The sequence below is a fragment of the Triturus cristatus genome, chromosome 3_2, assembly GCF_964204655.1.
Source record: "Triturus cristatus chromosome 3_2, aTriCri1.1, whole genome shotgun sequence".
NCBI classification, from domain to species: domain Eukaryota; kingdom Metazoa; phylum Chordata; class Amphibia; order Caudata; family Salamandridae; genus Triturus; species Triturus cristatus.
This window is the reverse complement of record NC_140584.1, coordinates 15,705,031-15,719,612: the sequence shown is the minus strand read 5'-3', so window position 1 is coordinate 15,719,612 and position 14,582 is coordinate 15,705,031. Positions and strand designations below refer to the sequence as shown.

At 37.1% G+C, this 14,582-nt stretch overlaps 2 protein-coding genes across 4 annotated transcripts in view; one reads left to right on the top strand and one right to left on the bottom strand.

Annotated features, from left to right (window-relative positions):
• FLI1 (Fli-1 proto-oncogene, ETS transcription factor) overlaps positions 1–14,582 on the bottom strand; it is a 555,431-nt gene that overhangs the window by 446,333 nt on the left and 94,516 nt on the right. The window lies entirely within an intron of this gene.
• On the top strand, positions 1,720–13,139 carry LOC146856694 (uncharacterized). The gene is made up of 2 exons (XM_085646763.1): positions 1,720–1,829; positions 5,746–13,139. Exon 2 carries the CDS (start codon positions 5,789–5,791, stop codon positions 12,251–12,253), a length of 6,465 nt encoding a protein of 2,154 aa, XP_085502889.1. The 5' UTR covers positions 1,720–1,829; positions 5,746–5,788; the 3' UTR covers positions 12,254–13,139.

Sequence of the window (14,582 nt, the reverse complement as noted above, 5' to 3'; positions counted from 1 at the left end):
GTCAAGCGGGGGCTGAGATAAAAGGGGGGTCCCAAAACGCGTTTTTCCCATGCATTTTTCCATAGGACCTTTAGACAGGGCTACAGCCCGAACGGCTGAACAGAATTACTAGAAATTTGGCAGAGAGGTAGTCCGTAGGTCAAGGAAGTGCCTTTTGTAGGTTTGGTGTAAATCAGTTCAGTTGATTTTGAGAAAATAGCCTTTAAATCAATATATATATCTGAGCCAGCTTACGGTACGCTTACCGTACGCTTACGGTAAGCGTACGGTGGCGTGCGCGAGCGCGATTCTGATTGGCTCTTAGATCTTAGTAAACATTCGAATCGGCCGAAACCAGGAAGCGGCGGCCGCCATTTTGTGTATTTCACTCTGAAAAAAAAGAGTGAAAACAAGGAAAGGGGGCAATGAGGAGAGTTACAGACCCCCTAACAATTGTAAGGGGGTCAAAGAAGGACAGAAAAGTACAAAAAAAACATTTATTGATTTTAAAAAAAATCACGGGGTACGCGTACGGTAAGCTCACGGTAAGCGTACGGTAAAAAAAATAAAAATAAATAAATGAAAATCAGATTTAAGAGTTTAGAAATTAGGGAGCTCTAAAAAGAGCTGTTGTGTTTATGGAGTCATTTTTTTAGTGGTACCTACAAGTAAGTACCGATGCAGAGTCTAAGGTTCAAGAGGAAGACTCTGTTCCCTTCATCATTGAAGTGCACACCATCTCCTCTATAAATGTCTTGCATGTCGTAACGCAAGTTGTTGTGGTAAATGGCACCCATACCATAGTCACGGAGGAAAGCAGAAACAGATTTGTTGACGTGCTTTCTTGCTTTGTCAATCTGTGGACAGAAATGATTGGACCAGTTCCATTTTTGCCTTTGGCATATGTTGGAAAACACAAAGGCAGTTTTAGGGAAAAGTGTAAACAGTTGTGCAAAGGTGTCCTTCATAAGCATTTCCAGACCTACCCCAGTCAAAGTGCCTAGGTCATTGCCACCACAGTGCACTATTATGAGGTCAGGGTGTTGGATTTGCATGAAGGATTTCACCAATGGCATCAATTGGTGCCACTTTAACCCTCTCTGACCAATCCATTTAATGTCTACATTTGGCAAAGCAAGGTCTCTCACCATATCTGTTTTCTCTGCAAACTTTTCACTCCAGAAGACATAGCTGTGCCCTACAATCCACACTGTGAACATCTTCAAAGGAGAACTGGATGCACTCAGGAGGTGTCTTTCAGTAGAATGGCAATATGAAAAGAAAGACAGTTTGGAAATGGAGGCATACATATTTTTTACAAAACAAAAAGAACTGATTGGCTGTTTCATACCATTCTAGAAAAAAAACTAGGCTGTATGTGAAAATTAATAGAAGCATGTTTTGTATTGGTACAAAAAAATGTGTAACCAAAGAACAGTACTATGGATTTGCAGTTAGGTTTGAAAAGTCAAGCACTCTTGCTCTGTGGAATTGAAACATTGTGTGTCGAACTTCTGACCTAACTGCACACAGCAGTGTTCCATGAGCTGTTGCTATGGTAGCAGGCAGAAGTCAAGTTGGGGGAAGGGTACTAGGCAGAAGTCAAGTTGGGGGCAGGGTACTTTTGGAAAAGGGTTGGTTTTCAACCAATAGAAATGTGTCATTACATTTGAAAAAAAGGGGGAAGCACTGAGATTTGAAACTTACATGTATATGTGTGGAAAAATAGAGGGAAAGTTTGCCATTATCTGGTTCTGCTGAGAGGAGAGAGGTGTACAGAACAGAGATCCTGGCTCTGATAATCTGCTGTTTGAGTGACACATTTCTTTCACAACTAACTAATTTTAAAGGTGAGTTTACAGTTTGAGAGGGGATGTATGTGGTAACTTAAGAAATGAATAATAGAAATGGGAATTGTTTTTGTTGTAGTTACACATGGTGGATTCATAATGTGTCAGTCTGTAAAAGAGATTTTCACTTGGCCCGAAAAAAAAAGAGCAGTAAGTGTGCTTTCAAATTGGCAAAGAAATTTCGTTTTGGCACTAATGTGAAAACATGACTGTGTGTGCATAGAAGAATTATAGGCAGAAATGTATTGCGTCTTGCTCTGGTGATTTCACAGTTGCAGTAGATGGAAAAGAGGAGCGAATTTTTGGGGGAAGAAGCAGAGGTTTAGCACACACCCATGTGCTTGCCATGTATAGTCATGCACAGTAATTAGAAGCGAGTGGGGTTTTCAGGTTTAAGTCTGTAATGCAAATACATTCAGCATCACTAAGGCTGGTTGCCCCTGCTGGAGTGTAGGCAGTCACAGAGAATACACACGGTGGTGGTCTGAAAAAAAAACAGCTTGGACATGTGCATTTAAATAAATTTAAAAAAAAAGGTTTCAGAATGTGTCAGTCTGTAAAAGTGATTTCAAAGTGTAAAAAGAGATTTTCACTTGGCCCCGAAAAAAAAAGAGCAGTAAGTGTGCTTTCAAATTGGCAAAGAAATTTCGTTTTGGCACTAATGTGAAAACATGACTCTGTGTGCATAGAAGAATTATAGGCAGAAATGTATTGCGTCTTGCTCTGGTGATTTCACAGTTGCAGTAGATGGAAAAGAGGAGCGAATTTTTGGGGGAAGAAGCAGAGGTTTAGCACACACCCATGTGCTTGCCATGTATAGTCATGCACAGTAATTAGAAGCGAGTGGGGTTTTCAGGTTTAAGTCTGTAATGCAAATACATTCAGCATCACTAAGGCTGGTTGCCCCTGCTGGAGTGTAGGCAGTCACAGAGAATACACACGGTGGTGGTCTGAAAAAAAAACAGCTTGGACATGTGCATTTAAATAAATTTAAAAAAAAAGGTTTCAGAATGTGTCAGTCTGTAAAAGTGATTTCAAAGTGTAAAAAGAGATTTTCACTTGGCCCGAAAAAAAAAGAGCAGTAAGTGTGCTTTCAAATTGGCAAAGAAATTTCGTTTTGGCACTAATGTGAAAACATGACTCTGTGTGCATAGAAGAATTATAGGCAGAAATGTATTGCGTCTTGCTCTGGTGATTTCACAGTTGCAGTAGATGGAAAAGAGGAGCGAATTTTTGGGGGAAGAAGCAGAGGTTTAGCACACACCCATGTGCTTGCCATGTATAGTCATGCACAGTAATTAGAAGCGAGTGGGGTTTTCAGGTTTAAGTCTGTAATGCAAATACATTCAGCATCACTAAGGCTGGTTGCCCCTGCTGGAGTGTAGGCAGTCACAGAGAATACACACGGTGGTGGTCTGAAAAAAAAACAGCTTGGACATGTGCATTTAAATAAATTTAAAAAAAAGGTTTCAGAATGTGTCAGTCTGTAAAAGTGATTTCAAAGTGTAAAAAGAGATTTTCACTTGGCCCGAAAAAAAAAGAGCAGTAAGTGTGCTTTCAAATTGGCAAAGAAATTTCGTTTTGGCACTAATGTGAAAACATGACTCTGTGTGCATAGAAGAATTATAGGCAGAAATGTATTGCGTCTTGCTCTGGTGATTTCACAGTTGCAGTAGATGGAAAAGAGGAGCGAATTTTTGGGGGAAGAAGCAGAGGTTTAGCACACACCCATGTGCTTGCCATGTATAGTCATGCACAGTAATTAGAAGCGAGTGGGGTTTTCAGGTTTAAGTCTGTAATGCAAATACATTCAGCATCACTAAGGCTGGTTGCCCCTGCTGGAGTGTAGGCAGTCACAGAGAATACACACGGTGGTGGTCTGAAAAAAAAACAGCTTGGACATGTGCATTTAAATAAATTTAAAAAAAAAGGTTTCAGAATGTGTCAGTCTGTAAAAGTGATTTCAAATTGAAAAAAGAGATATACACTTGCCCCCGAAAAAAAAAGAGCAGTAAGTGTGCTTTCAAATTGGCAAAGAAATTTCGTTTTGGGACTAATGTGAAAACATGACTCTGTGTGCATAGAAGAATTATAGGCAGAAATGTATTGCGTCTTGCTCTGGTGATTTCACAGTTGCAGTAGATGGAAAAGAGGAGCGAATTTTTGGGGGAAGAAGCAGAGGTTTAGCACACACCCATGTGCTTGCCATGTATAGTCATGCACAGTAATTAGAAGCGAGTGGGGTTTTCAGGTTTAAGTCTGTAATGCAAATACATTCAGCATCACTAAGGCTGTTTGCCCCTGCTGGAGTGTAGGCAGTCACAGAGAATGCACACGGTGGTGGTCTGAAAAAAAAACTGCTTGGACATGTGCATTTAAATAAATTAAAAAAAAAGGTTTCAGAATGTGTCAGTCTGTAAAAGTGATTTCAAAGTGTAAAAAGAGATTTTCACTTGGCCCCGAAAAAAAAAGAGCAGTAAGTGTGCTTTCAAATTGGCAAAGAAATTTCGTTTTGGCACTAATGTGAAAACATGACTCTGTGTGCATAGAAGAATTATAGGCAGAAATGTATTGCGTCTTGCTCTGGTGATTTCACAGTTGCAGTAGATGGAAAAGAGGAGCGAATTTTTGGGGGAAGAAGCAGAGGTTTAGCACACACCCATGTGCTTGCCATGTATAGTCATGCACAGTAATTAGAAGCGAGTGGGGTTTTCAGGTTTAAGTCTGTAATGCAAATACATTCAGCATCACTAAGGCTGGTTGCCCCTGCTGGAGTGTAGGCAGTCACAGAGAATGCACACGGTGGTGGTCTGAAAAAAAAACTGCTTGGACATGTGCATTTAAATAAATTAAAAAAAAAGGTTTCAGAATGTGTCAGTCTGTAAAAGTGATTTCAAATTGAAAAAAGAGATATACACTTGCCCCCGAAAAAAAAAGAGCAGTAAGTGTGCTTTCAAATTGGCAAAGAAATTTCGTTTTGGCACTAATGTGAAAACATGACTCTGTGTGCATAGAAGAATTATAGGCAGAAATGTATTGCGTCTTGCTCTGGTGATTTCACAGTTGCAGTAGATGGAAAAGAGGAGCGAATTTTTGGGGGAAGAAGCAGAGGTTTAGCACACACCCATGTGCTTGCCATGTATAGTCATGCACAGTAATTAGAAGCGAGTGGGGTTTTCAGGTTTAAGTCTGTAATGCAAATACATTCAGCATCACTAAGGCTGGTTGCCCCTGCTGGAGTGTAGGCAGTCACAGAGAATACACACGGTGGTGGTCTGAAAAAAAAACAGCTTGGACATGTGCATTTAAATAAATTTAAAAAAAAAGGTTTCAGAATGTGTCAGTCTGTAAAAGTGATTTCAAAGTGTAAAAAGAGATTTTCACTTGGCCCGAAAAAAAAAGAGCAGTAAGTGTGCTTTCAAATTGGCAAAGAAATTTCGTTTTGGCACTAATGTGAAAACATGACTCTGTGTGCATAGAAGAATTATAGGCAGAAATGTATTGCGTCTTGCTCTGGTGATTTCACAGTTGCAGTAGATGGAAAAGAGGAGCGAATTTTTGGGGGAAGAAGCAGAGGTTTAGCACACACCCATGTGCTTGCCATGTATAGTCATGCACAGTAATTAGAAGCGAGTGGGGTTTTCAGGTTTAAGTCTGTAATGCAAATACATTCAGCATCACTAAGGCTGGTTGCCCCTGCTGGAGTGTAGGCAGTCACAGAGAATACACACGGTGGTGGTCTGAAAAAAAAACAGCTTGGTTTCATAATGTGACAGTTTGTTATACAGATTTTCACTTGCCCAAAAAAAAAGAGGAGTTTGTGTGCATTCAAATTGGCAAAGAAATTTCGTTTTGTGACTATTGTGAAAAGAAATGTAGTAATATATTTAAATTCAATAAAGAATTTTTTTTTTAGTTTTTTTGCAGGTATTGCTGAAGAACAGTGAACAAAATTTAAGATGCCTACAAAATCTCGAGTTCAAAAAACGCTAAAAAAAAAACTATATTTGAGGACAACTGGAGGACCAAAGTTAGTAGAAGATGCTGATGTTGGGAAAAAGAAAAAATCTTCTGGTAAGCAAAAAAGACAATTCCTAAACAAAATATTGAAAACAAACAAAAATGTACAAAATGTCTGTTCTCGGAAAAATGTAACAAAACCTACAGAACAGCAAAAAATTGAGGATTTAGTTAATGCAAATATACCTTCTGCAATTGAAAAGTTTAACATAAACAGAAAAACAGCATTTAAAGAGATACGTAGAAAAATGTTTCAGAGAAGAGTTATGTCCAATTTGATAAAGGATATAAAGAAATATAAGCAAAAGGCTAAATATTATAAGAGAAAAAAAGAAATTGAAGCCATTGCAGCAAAGGCATTAGAATTAAAAAGGAAACTATTCATATTAATTTTGAATAGGATGCGTACATTAGATAAAATGGTTAATGTACTGAAATCACAAAGCAAAAGCAAAAGAGTAGTGAACAGAACAAATTTTTGTAAAGTGTTTTTAGGAAAGTGGATGCATAGCTCAAGTAGTGAACCTTTTTTTAATGAAGAGAGCTATTTTCAAAGTAATAGTTTGCTGCATGCAGTTGACACCAGAGGTCGTTCATACGAAGTAAAAAATGGTTGCATAATGGAGAAGGAGATAATGGTTCCAAGAGATGAGGTACAAGTGATGGCAGATGAGGCAATGGGGAGACGTCCTAAAGCCCCAGTGTACACTTGGAATTGTAGTAGTATTTGCACTGTGCGTCAGGAATCTATTGACAGATTTCGAGAGTTTCTAAGAGAATATAGTAAAAAAAGTGTAAAACAAAAGATTAAGGTGCTTCAAAGTCTGGATCCATGCAGAGTGAGAGAGAATACTGGTTTGCAGGGTCATTCTCTTGCTTGTCTATCTAGAAAAGTGTGCAATAGTGTTTTCCATCATTTTAGGATGCTGGCTGTTCATCATACTGAAATGAGAAAGTTTGTGAGACGGTTGTATTTTGCCAAAAGTCCAGCAATAAAGTTAAATGAATTGAATAGGGCTCTGTTCCGAGGAACGGTATCAGATGTAGAGAAGGTTGTTGATGAAATTCAGTTTTGTTACTTTGGTCCTGAACAAAACAGTGCAGAGAAGGACACAGTAAATGAGGCAGAAGTGGAAGAGAATGTAGAACCTTGTGTAAGTAAGACATTTAATGATCACATAACAAAATTTGCAATAGTCTCTAATGAAAGACCAAATGTTACTTGTATTTGTTGCCGCAGAACTCATTATAGAAAACAAACTAGGAATGTTGATCTCTACAGAAAGAGTGAAAATGAAGATAATTATAAGTGGATGGATTTTGCAACATATATATTTCTTGAAAATTGTTTTGAATTGGGTGAAGATCAGCGTATTTGTAAATACTGCTACAACAAGTTAGAGGAAAATAGAATGCCGACCAGAGCTGTACATAATAATTTAGAATTGGATGCTATTCCTGCTGAACTTTCTGAATTAAATACATATGAGTCTATACTCATTCAATGTGTTCATCCGTTCCAGACCATAGTACGTATGGAGCCCAAAACTGGTAAATTACCTCCTTCAGATTTAGTGAGAGGTTTAAAAGGTAGAGTGGTGTATTTGCCCTTGGATTTGAAAAAAAATATGGAAACTATTGATGCGGATACTTTGGAAACTGAACCATTAATTATTCTGGTTAATGGTGTACCTACAAAGAATAAGAAGATTTGGCAGGAGCTGGTAGATGTGCGGAAAGTACAAAGAGCAAATTTGTATTTGAAAAAAAATAACAAATGGTATGAATCAATTTATATAGTAGAAGAAGAAGAAGAAGAAGATTTACAAGGAGATACAGAAACACCAAGTGGACAAATTGAAAAAGTGGACAAGTCAAAGGAAGAAGAAATTTATGAACATTTTAGCATACATCCTCTCCATTCGAAAGAAGTTATGGGAGACAATATTGATCTCTTTCAGATGAAGAAAGCAAAAGGAAATCCCGTGAGTGTATGGGAGGAGAGCTTGGAAGCTCGATGTTTTCCCCAGCTGTTTCCTAAAGGAAAAGGAGGACGATACGATGAACGTCCGGAACAGATTCCAGCTTCTGAGTATCGGACTACAAGACTATATGCTGAAGATCCCAGATTTCGACAAAGTATCCCTTATTTGTTCCATCTTTTATTTGAAAGCGACTTGTCTGCACTGTCTTATGCAGTAAATCACATTTTAAAAAGTGGAGTACATTTACAAAATGTGTCTGCTAAGGATTTTATGGAGAAAGTGCAGCACCGAGATGATCATTTGGAAACACAACTGATCAATCTGATGGCTTGTCAGCGTGGGACAAATGAATATTGGTACCGACGCCATGGTGAACTAAAATGCATGTTACGCAATTTAGGAACACCAACATGGTTCCTTACCCTAAGCTGCGCCGAGTACGCTTGGGATGATTTACTGGATTTTCTACGAGAGGCCAATTCAAACATTGAAAACATCGAATACAAGACAGCAGGAGAACTGTGCTCATTGGATCCGGTTAATGTTTGCAGATATTTCAATCATAGATTTGAGGCTATGATGTCCTTCATCTGCAATAAAAAAAATCCACCCCTTGGAGAAGTAGTGGATTTCTTTTGGAGAAAAGAGTACCAGGCAAGAGGTGCTCCTCATATTCATATGCTGCTGTGGATCAAGGATGCCCCAAAGTTTGGAACAGATACTGATGAAGCAGTGTTATCTTACATTGAAGAATATGCAACATGTGCTATACCTAAAAGCACAGAAGAGTACAAGTTAAAGGAGCAAGTTCTACGTTTCCAAAGTCATCGGTGTGGAAAATACTGTCGACGGAAATACAAGAGCAAAGAAAAATACTACACTAAATGTCGATTTGGATTTCCTAGACCTGTTCTTACAAATGGAAGAGTCAACAGTTTTATGTCAGCTGTGAGACATACTATCACAAGAAAATCACCTAAGAATACCTACAACCTTAAAAGAAAAGAAGAATCAAAAAATATAAATGACTACAACCCAGTCATTTTATCCATGTGGAACGCTAACATGGATATACAGTATGTTGCTGACAATTCCATTGCTGTTGCTCGATATGTAACGTCTTACATTACGAAATCAGAAAAAACAGAATTGAAGGAAATGTGGGAAGAGATTTCTCACGAGAAGACTGTCAGTAAGAAGCTGTACAGTTTCAGTTTGAAGATGTTATCGCATCGAGAAATTGGATCCTACGAATGTTCAGATAGATTATCTTCTGCAAGTCTCTACTCGAAGTCAAGAAGAATAATTTGGGCAAGTTTAGGCCTTGCAGCAATGAGAAATCGGGTACTGAAATCTGTTGGAGAAATTGAATATTTGGCACAGTTCGAACCTGAAAGTACAGATATATTGAAAACAAACATGTTGGACACATATTATCCCAAGAGAAGTCATCATCTGGAGAACATGTGTCTCTATGAAGTGCTGCAGAACTACATTTATTCACGGAAAGCTGCAGAAGACATCAATAATGGAAAATATAAAGTCGTTGGTGAAGAAGGATGTTTGGTGAAGCAAACCAAAGGAAGTTTGATAAATCACCGGAAGCTGAGTTGCGACACTACCGACAAGAAAGAATTTTACTACTTGGCTCTTTTACAGTTGTTTAAACCATGGCGTTCAGAGGATGAACTACTGGGAGAATTCCAGAGCTATGAAGATTCTTTTAATGCTTGCAAAGACAGCATACAATGCAGTACATTCTCAACTTATCTGCAAATGTTAAATGAAGAAATTGAACAGGAAACTACAATTGCAGCAGAAATTGCTAGAGACAGTTCTCAGGACAGCCAAAGTTCAGGAACATACAGTCAAGATCCCCTAGGACAACCAATCGTTGAAAATGAAGCATCAATAGCCATGAATGAAGTGGAAACGGCTATGAATCAAGCTCAAGAAGAATTTATAGACTTAGAAAATTTGGAAAGACAACTGAATCAAGAGCAGCAACAAATTTATGAAGAGATCAAAAACAAAATTGAACACGGATTTCTACATGAAAAAAAAGAGTGCTCATGCACATCATTTCATCCAATCAGGATGTATGTAAGCGGACAAGCTGGCACTGGAAAAAGTTTCCTAATTAAAGTCATCAGAAGCTACCTAAAGCAAAAAACAGATTCTACTTTGTCTTGTGTGGTTACTGCTCCAACTGGGTTAGCAGCATATAACATAAAAGGAATCACCTTACATCGTTTGCTAATGTTACCAGTGGAGCATGAGAACAAAATACAATTCAACAAGCTAACTGGAGAAGCATGCTTGGAAGTTTCAAGAGTATTGAAGAAGATGCAAGTTCTCATTATTGATGAGGTGAGCATGGTATCAAACTTAATGCTTGCCTTTGTGCATTTAAGAATGCAGCAAATTTTGAAGACAGACTATGACGTGTTATTTGGTGGAAAACACGTCATCGTTTTTGGGGATCTTTTGCAACTTACTCCGGTTAAAGGACAACCAGTGTTTAATACTGTGACACATGAAGACACGAAGAAGTCATTGGGAAGCATCGGTAATACAAATATTTGGTCCTTCTTTGAGTACAAGGAACTTACAACTAATATGAGGCAAGCAAACGATGAAGAATATGGAAGTATTCTGAAAGATATCAGGATTGGACTACTCACAGAAGCTGGCAAAAAAGCATTACAGACTCGGCTGCTACATAATTTATTTCCAAAGGAAGAAATAGTTGCAGAGAAGATATACAAGAACATTGCAGAAAACAAAAGTGTCATCTGCTTAATGCCAACTCTACGTGAATGCTCAATATTCAATGAGGAGCTTTTGAAATTGGAAAAGGAAGAGATCATGAAATTGGAAGCAGTGGACAAAATTGAGGATGGAAGAATTACTGTCACAGTAACAGGCAAACTGAAAAATAAATTGGACTCACTAGAGAAGAACATCTCCAAAACAGCAGGATTAGAAAAAAATCTATATGTTTGCATGAACTGTAGAGTGTTTTTAAGGAGAAATTTGGATGTTGAAAAAGGCTTAGTAAATGGAGCGATGGGAAGAGTTGTGGGTTTTATTAATTATCAGAAAAAAGATGGAATTGAATGGTTAAAAATAAAATTTGATCAGATAGAGGAAGTTAAAGACATTTGTCGTTGTTCAGTTCGTTTCATGCTTGTGAAAGACTTATATGTACGTAGGAAGCAGTTTCCGTTTTCTCTAGCATATGCTGTAACTATTCACAAGTCTCAAGGATTGACTGTAGATTGTGCATTTGTGAACATTGGATCTAGTGTGTTCAAAGAAGGTATGGCATATGTTGCTTTGTCACGAGTCAAAACATTATCAGGTTTATTCATGATAGACTTCGATGACTCAAAAGTTAGTGCTGATACAAACTGTGTAAAGGAGTATAATAGATTAAGAAGAAGCTATGCTCCTCATTTAGGTCAGTATCCTGTGTTGGAGAAACGTGTAGTTTCTCGTAAAAGGAGAAATGAGAATATCTGTAATGAAGATGTAGAGAAGAGGAAAAAAAAGAGGAGTGATGTAATTGCAAGCAAAAAGAATAAGGAAAATGAAGAACAGGTTGTAGGATGTCATTTTGAAAATAGCTCTGGTGTCAACTGCTACGCAAATGTAGTGCTGAATGTTGCTTTTTATCTGGAAAGTTTGCAAGAGCAGATAATAATAAATCAGGGAAAAAGATTCTGTTCAGAGCTCAGTCTCCTTTTTCAAAAGCTGAGTAAAGATAAAACTCAAATAGAAAGTGCTACTGATATTAGAAAACTTTTAGATGTATGTTCAGGACGAACACAGTTTTCTCAAAATGAACAGCAAGATGCTCACGAATTTTTGATGTATTTTCTTCAGGTAGTGGAAGAAGAAGGAGTTCCCATTGACATTTTTTTTGGTCTCTCTTATAAATGGGAACATAGTTGTGATAATTGTTATAATATAAGTGGTTCTATTGTTGATAATGAAAGGTTTATTTATTTGACATTGCCAGAGAGTAAAACAGTCACTTTTGCAAACTTAGTTAAAGATGCTAATCATAGCATGAAATGTGGTGAGTGTAATTCTGACATGTTATCAACATTAATTTTAAGGGAATACGGACAGTATGTAATTTTAATGATGCAACGATGTAGAGCTGATGGATCAAAATTGGATACTTTAATAAAGAAGTTTACAGGACAGCAATTATCAATTTCAGGAAAAACTTTTGTAACTGTTGCAATAATTTTCCATGATGGACCTACTGTTACTTCTGGACATTACACAGTTTATCTAAAATGTGAAAAAGGATGGACACTGTGTAATGATTCCCAATTGATTTTCAAACAACGTTTGCCTTTTGATTTAGCAAATTCCTATCTAATCTTCCTGAAACCTAAATTTTAGAGAGACTTGGCAAGATCTGGACAAAATAATTTTACCATTTTACAGGATTACCATTGCAATTTTGTAGAAAAAAGATTTTTAAAATTATCATTTGGCCTAAAGGAAAGATAACCAATTGTAATGTGGACTTTTTAAATTTTTAATGCAATTTTGAAAAACCAATAATTTAGAGATTATCGGTAACTTCTGCACATTTTAAATTTTGGAATGTTATTGGACTGCCACTGGAAATTTTTTCAAAAATAATTTCAAAAATTACTATTTGGCCATGTGGAAAAGTAAGCAATTCTATTGTGGACTAAATAAATTATTCGAAAAATTTTCGTGAACCAAAATGTTACAGAGAATCGGTGAGATCTGGACAGATTAAACTTTAGAATTTTAATGGTTTTCCCTTGGAAATTTATTCCAGGGAAAGAATAAAAAATACTATTTGGCCTAAAGGAAATAAAATCAGATGTATTTTGGAGTTATTTGAGATATATTATTGTGAATGTACTTCTGAAACAAAAATATCAGACGGTATTTTAAAGAAAAAAGTATTGTTTTTAGATGACATTTTTTAAGAATAATATGCATTTCTGTAATGATAAGTTTAAGTGAGAAGAGATTCTGGGCTTTTTTAATACAATCTTTGAGATTGTTATTTTTTTTTGCCCGCTGTAAAATGATGAATGCAATTGCTTTCACAATTTATAGTGAAATGCAATATATTCTGAAAACAGCAAAAATAAGGCAAAAATATTTTTTGGGAAAAAATGTAAATATGTGTACTGTATTATAAAATGTTTTAAAAATATTAATACTTTTTTCTTTTTTTTCAGATCGATATAGAAAATTTTCGTAAACTACAACCATTTTAAAAACTATTTTTTAAAAAAACAAATGAATAAATATTTTTTTCAGTGAGTATGGTAAGTCAATAGTAATAATTGTAGTCTTTCAAGGACCTTGTAATGTGAAAAATGATTTTTAGTGTTTTTTTTAAAAAATAAAAAAAAAGGTACGCTTACCGTACGCGTACGGTAAAAAAAAAAAGTTTTTTAAAAAAAATGTAAAAAAAAGATGAAAGATAAGGTTGGCTCTTAAAAGAACCGTTGTGTTCATGCAGGGACAGAGGAAAGGAACCATGGGAAAATCATTCAAAGCTACAAATGTGCTGATCTATTTTGTTATTCACTAGGGAAACACTGGTCTCCCTATAACAAATTAGAGCTTTACAAAATGTGCAATGAATATCAACCTTCCGAAATCGAGGGTTCATTTCCAGAGGGCCAGCAAAAGGAGATTCTCCCCCCACAGATGAAGGGCTCACCTGAGCTGCAGAAGAAGGAGTAAGCTCTGCAGGTGATGGTCCAGGCTGAGCTGCTGTGGATGTACTGGCTCGTCTTTCTGAAGAGTTACCTCCAAAAAGTTGAGCATGTGTCCTTTTGTGTACATCCTTGAGGTGCCTCATCATGGTGTGATTCCCAAAGGAATACTTCCTGTCAGGATTACCTCTAGAAAGTACACGCTGACACAGCTTGCAAGTAACTAAGGGTGCATTCACCTTTTGCTGGCCTTCTGGAAAAGTAAAATAATCCCAAACATAAGAAGGTTTTACTTTCCTCGCTCTCTGCCTCAAGACAGTGCTGCTGGTGCTAGCCTCACTCTCAGAAGAGCTCTGCTGTTCTGCCATCGTATCCCAAAGACAAACCAGCTCCTTCTCCCAAGGGATCACAAGCAGAAATGAGGGGAATGGGTGTGGTGTAGGAGAGTTCTAGAACTGAAAGTAGTTTCAACCAATCAAAAGTTGTGTTTCAAGATCACATGACCTACCGTACGCTTACGGTACGCTTACGGTGCGCTTACGGCAAAAAGTATGCGTGCGCGTAAAAAAGACACGCGCTTGCGCACATGCGCATAACAGTCATTTCCCGGCACTTCCGCGTAACGTGCGCGTGTTGCGTAAGCGCGCACGCGTCCCACGCGCAGTACGCGCGGCTACGCAAAGTGCGTAACTATACGCAAGCAGCGTAGATAGATTACGGACGTTGCGTAAACCGTACGCTTACCGTGAGCTTACGGTACGCGTACTATAAAAAAAAAAAAAAAAAAATCTGGAAATAAATTTTACATGTTTATTTTAAAAAATATATATAAAAAAAATATTTAAGGATTTTAAAAATTAAAGCATAGTCTTTATAAAAGATAAGAAAATTAAAATAAAAATATGTTTGAAAAAAATGAAGAATATAAAAAAAAAATAGCATTTAAAAAACCTTGCAAATTCACTGAAAAAACCATGGGTTTCACACACGTTATAGTTAGGAATTAGCATTTAAAAAAC

Excerpts from the sequence above, each read along its gene's own strand:
- LOC146856694 (XM_085646763.1), top strand. The coding sequence starts at position 5,789 with ATGCCTACAAAATCTCGAGTTCAAAAAACGCTAAAAAAAAAACTATAT.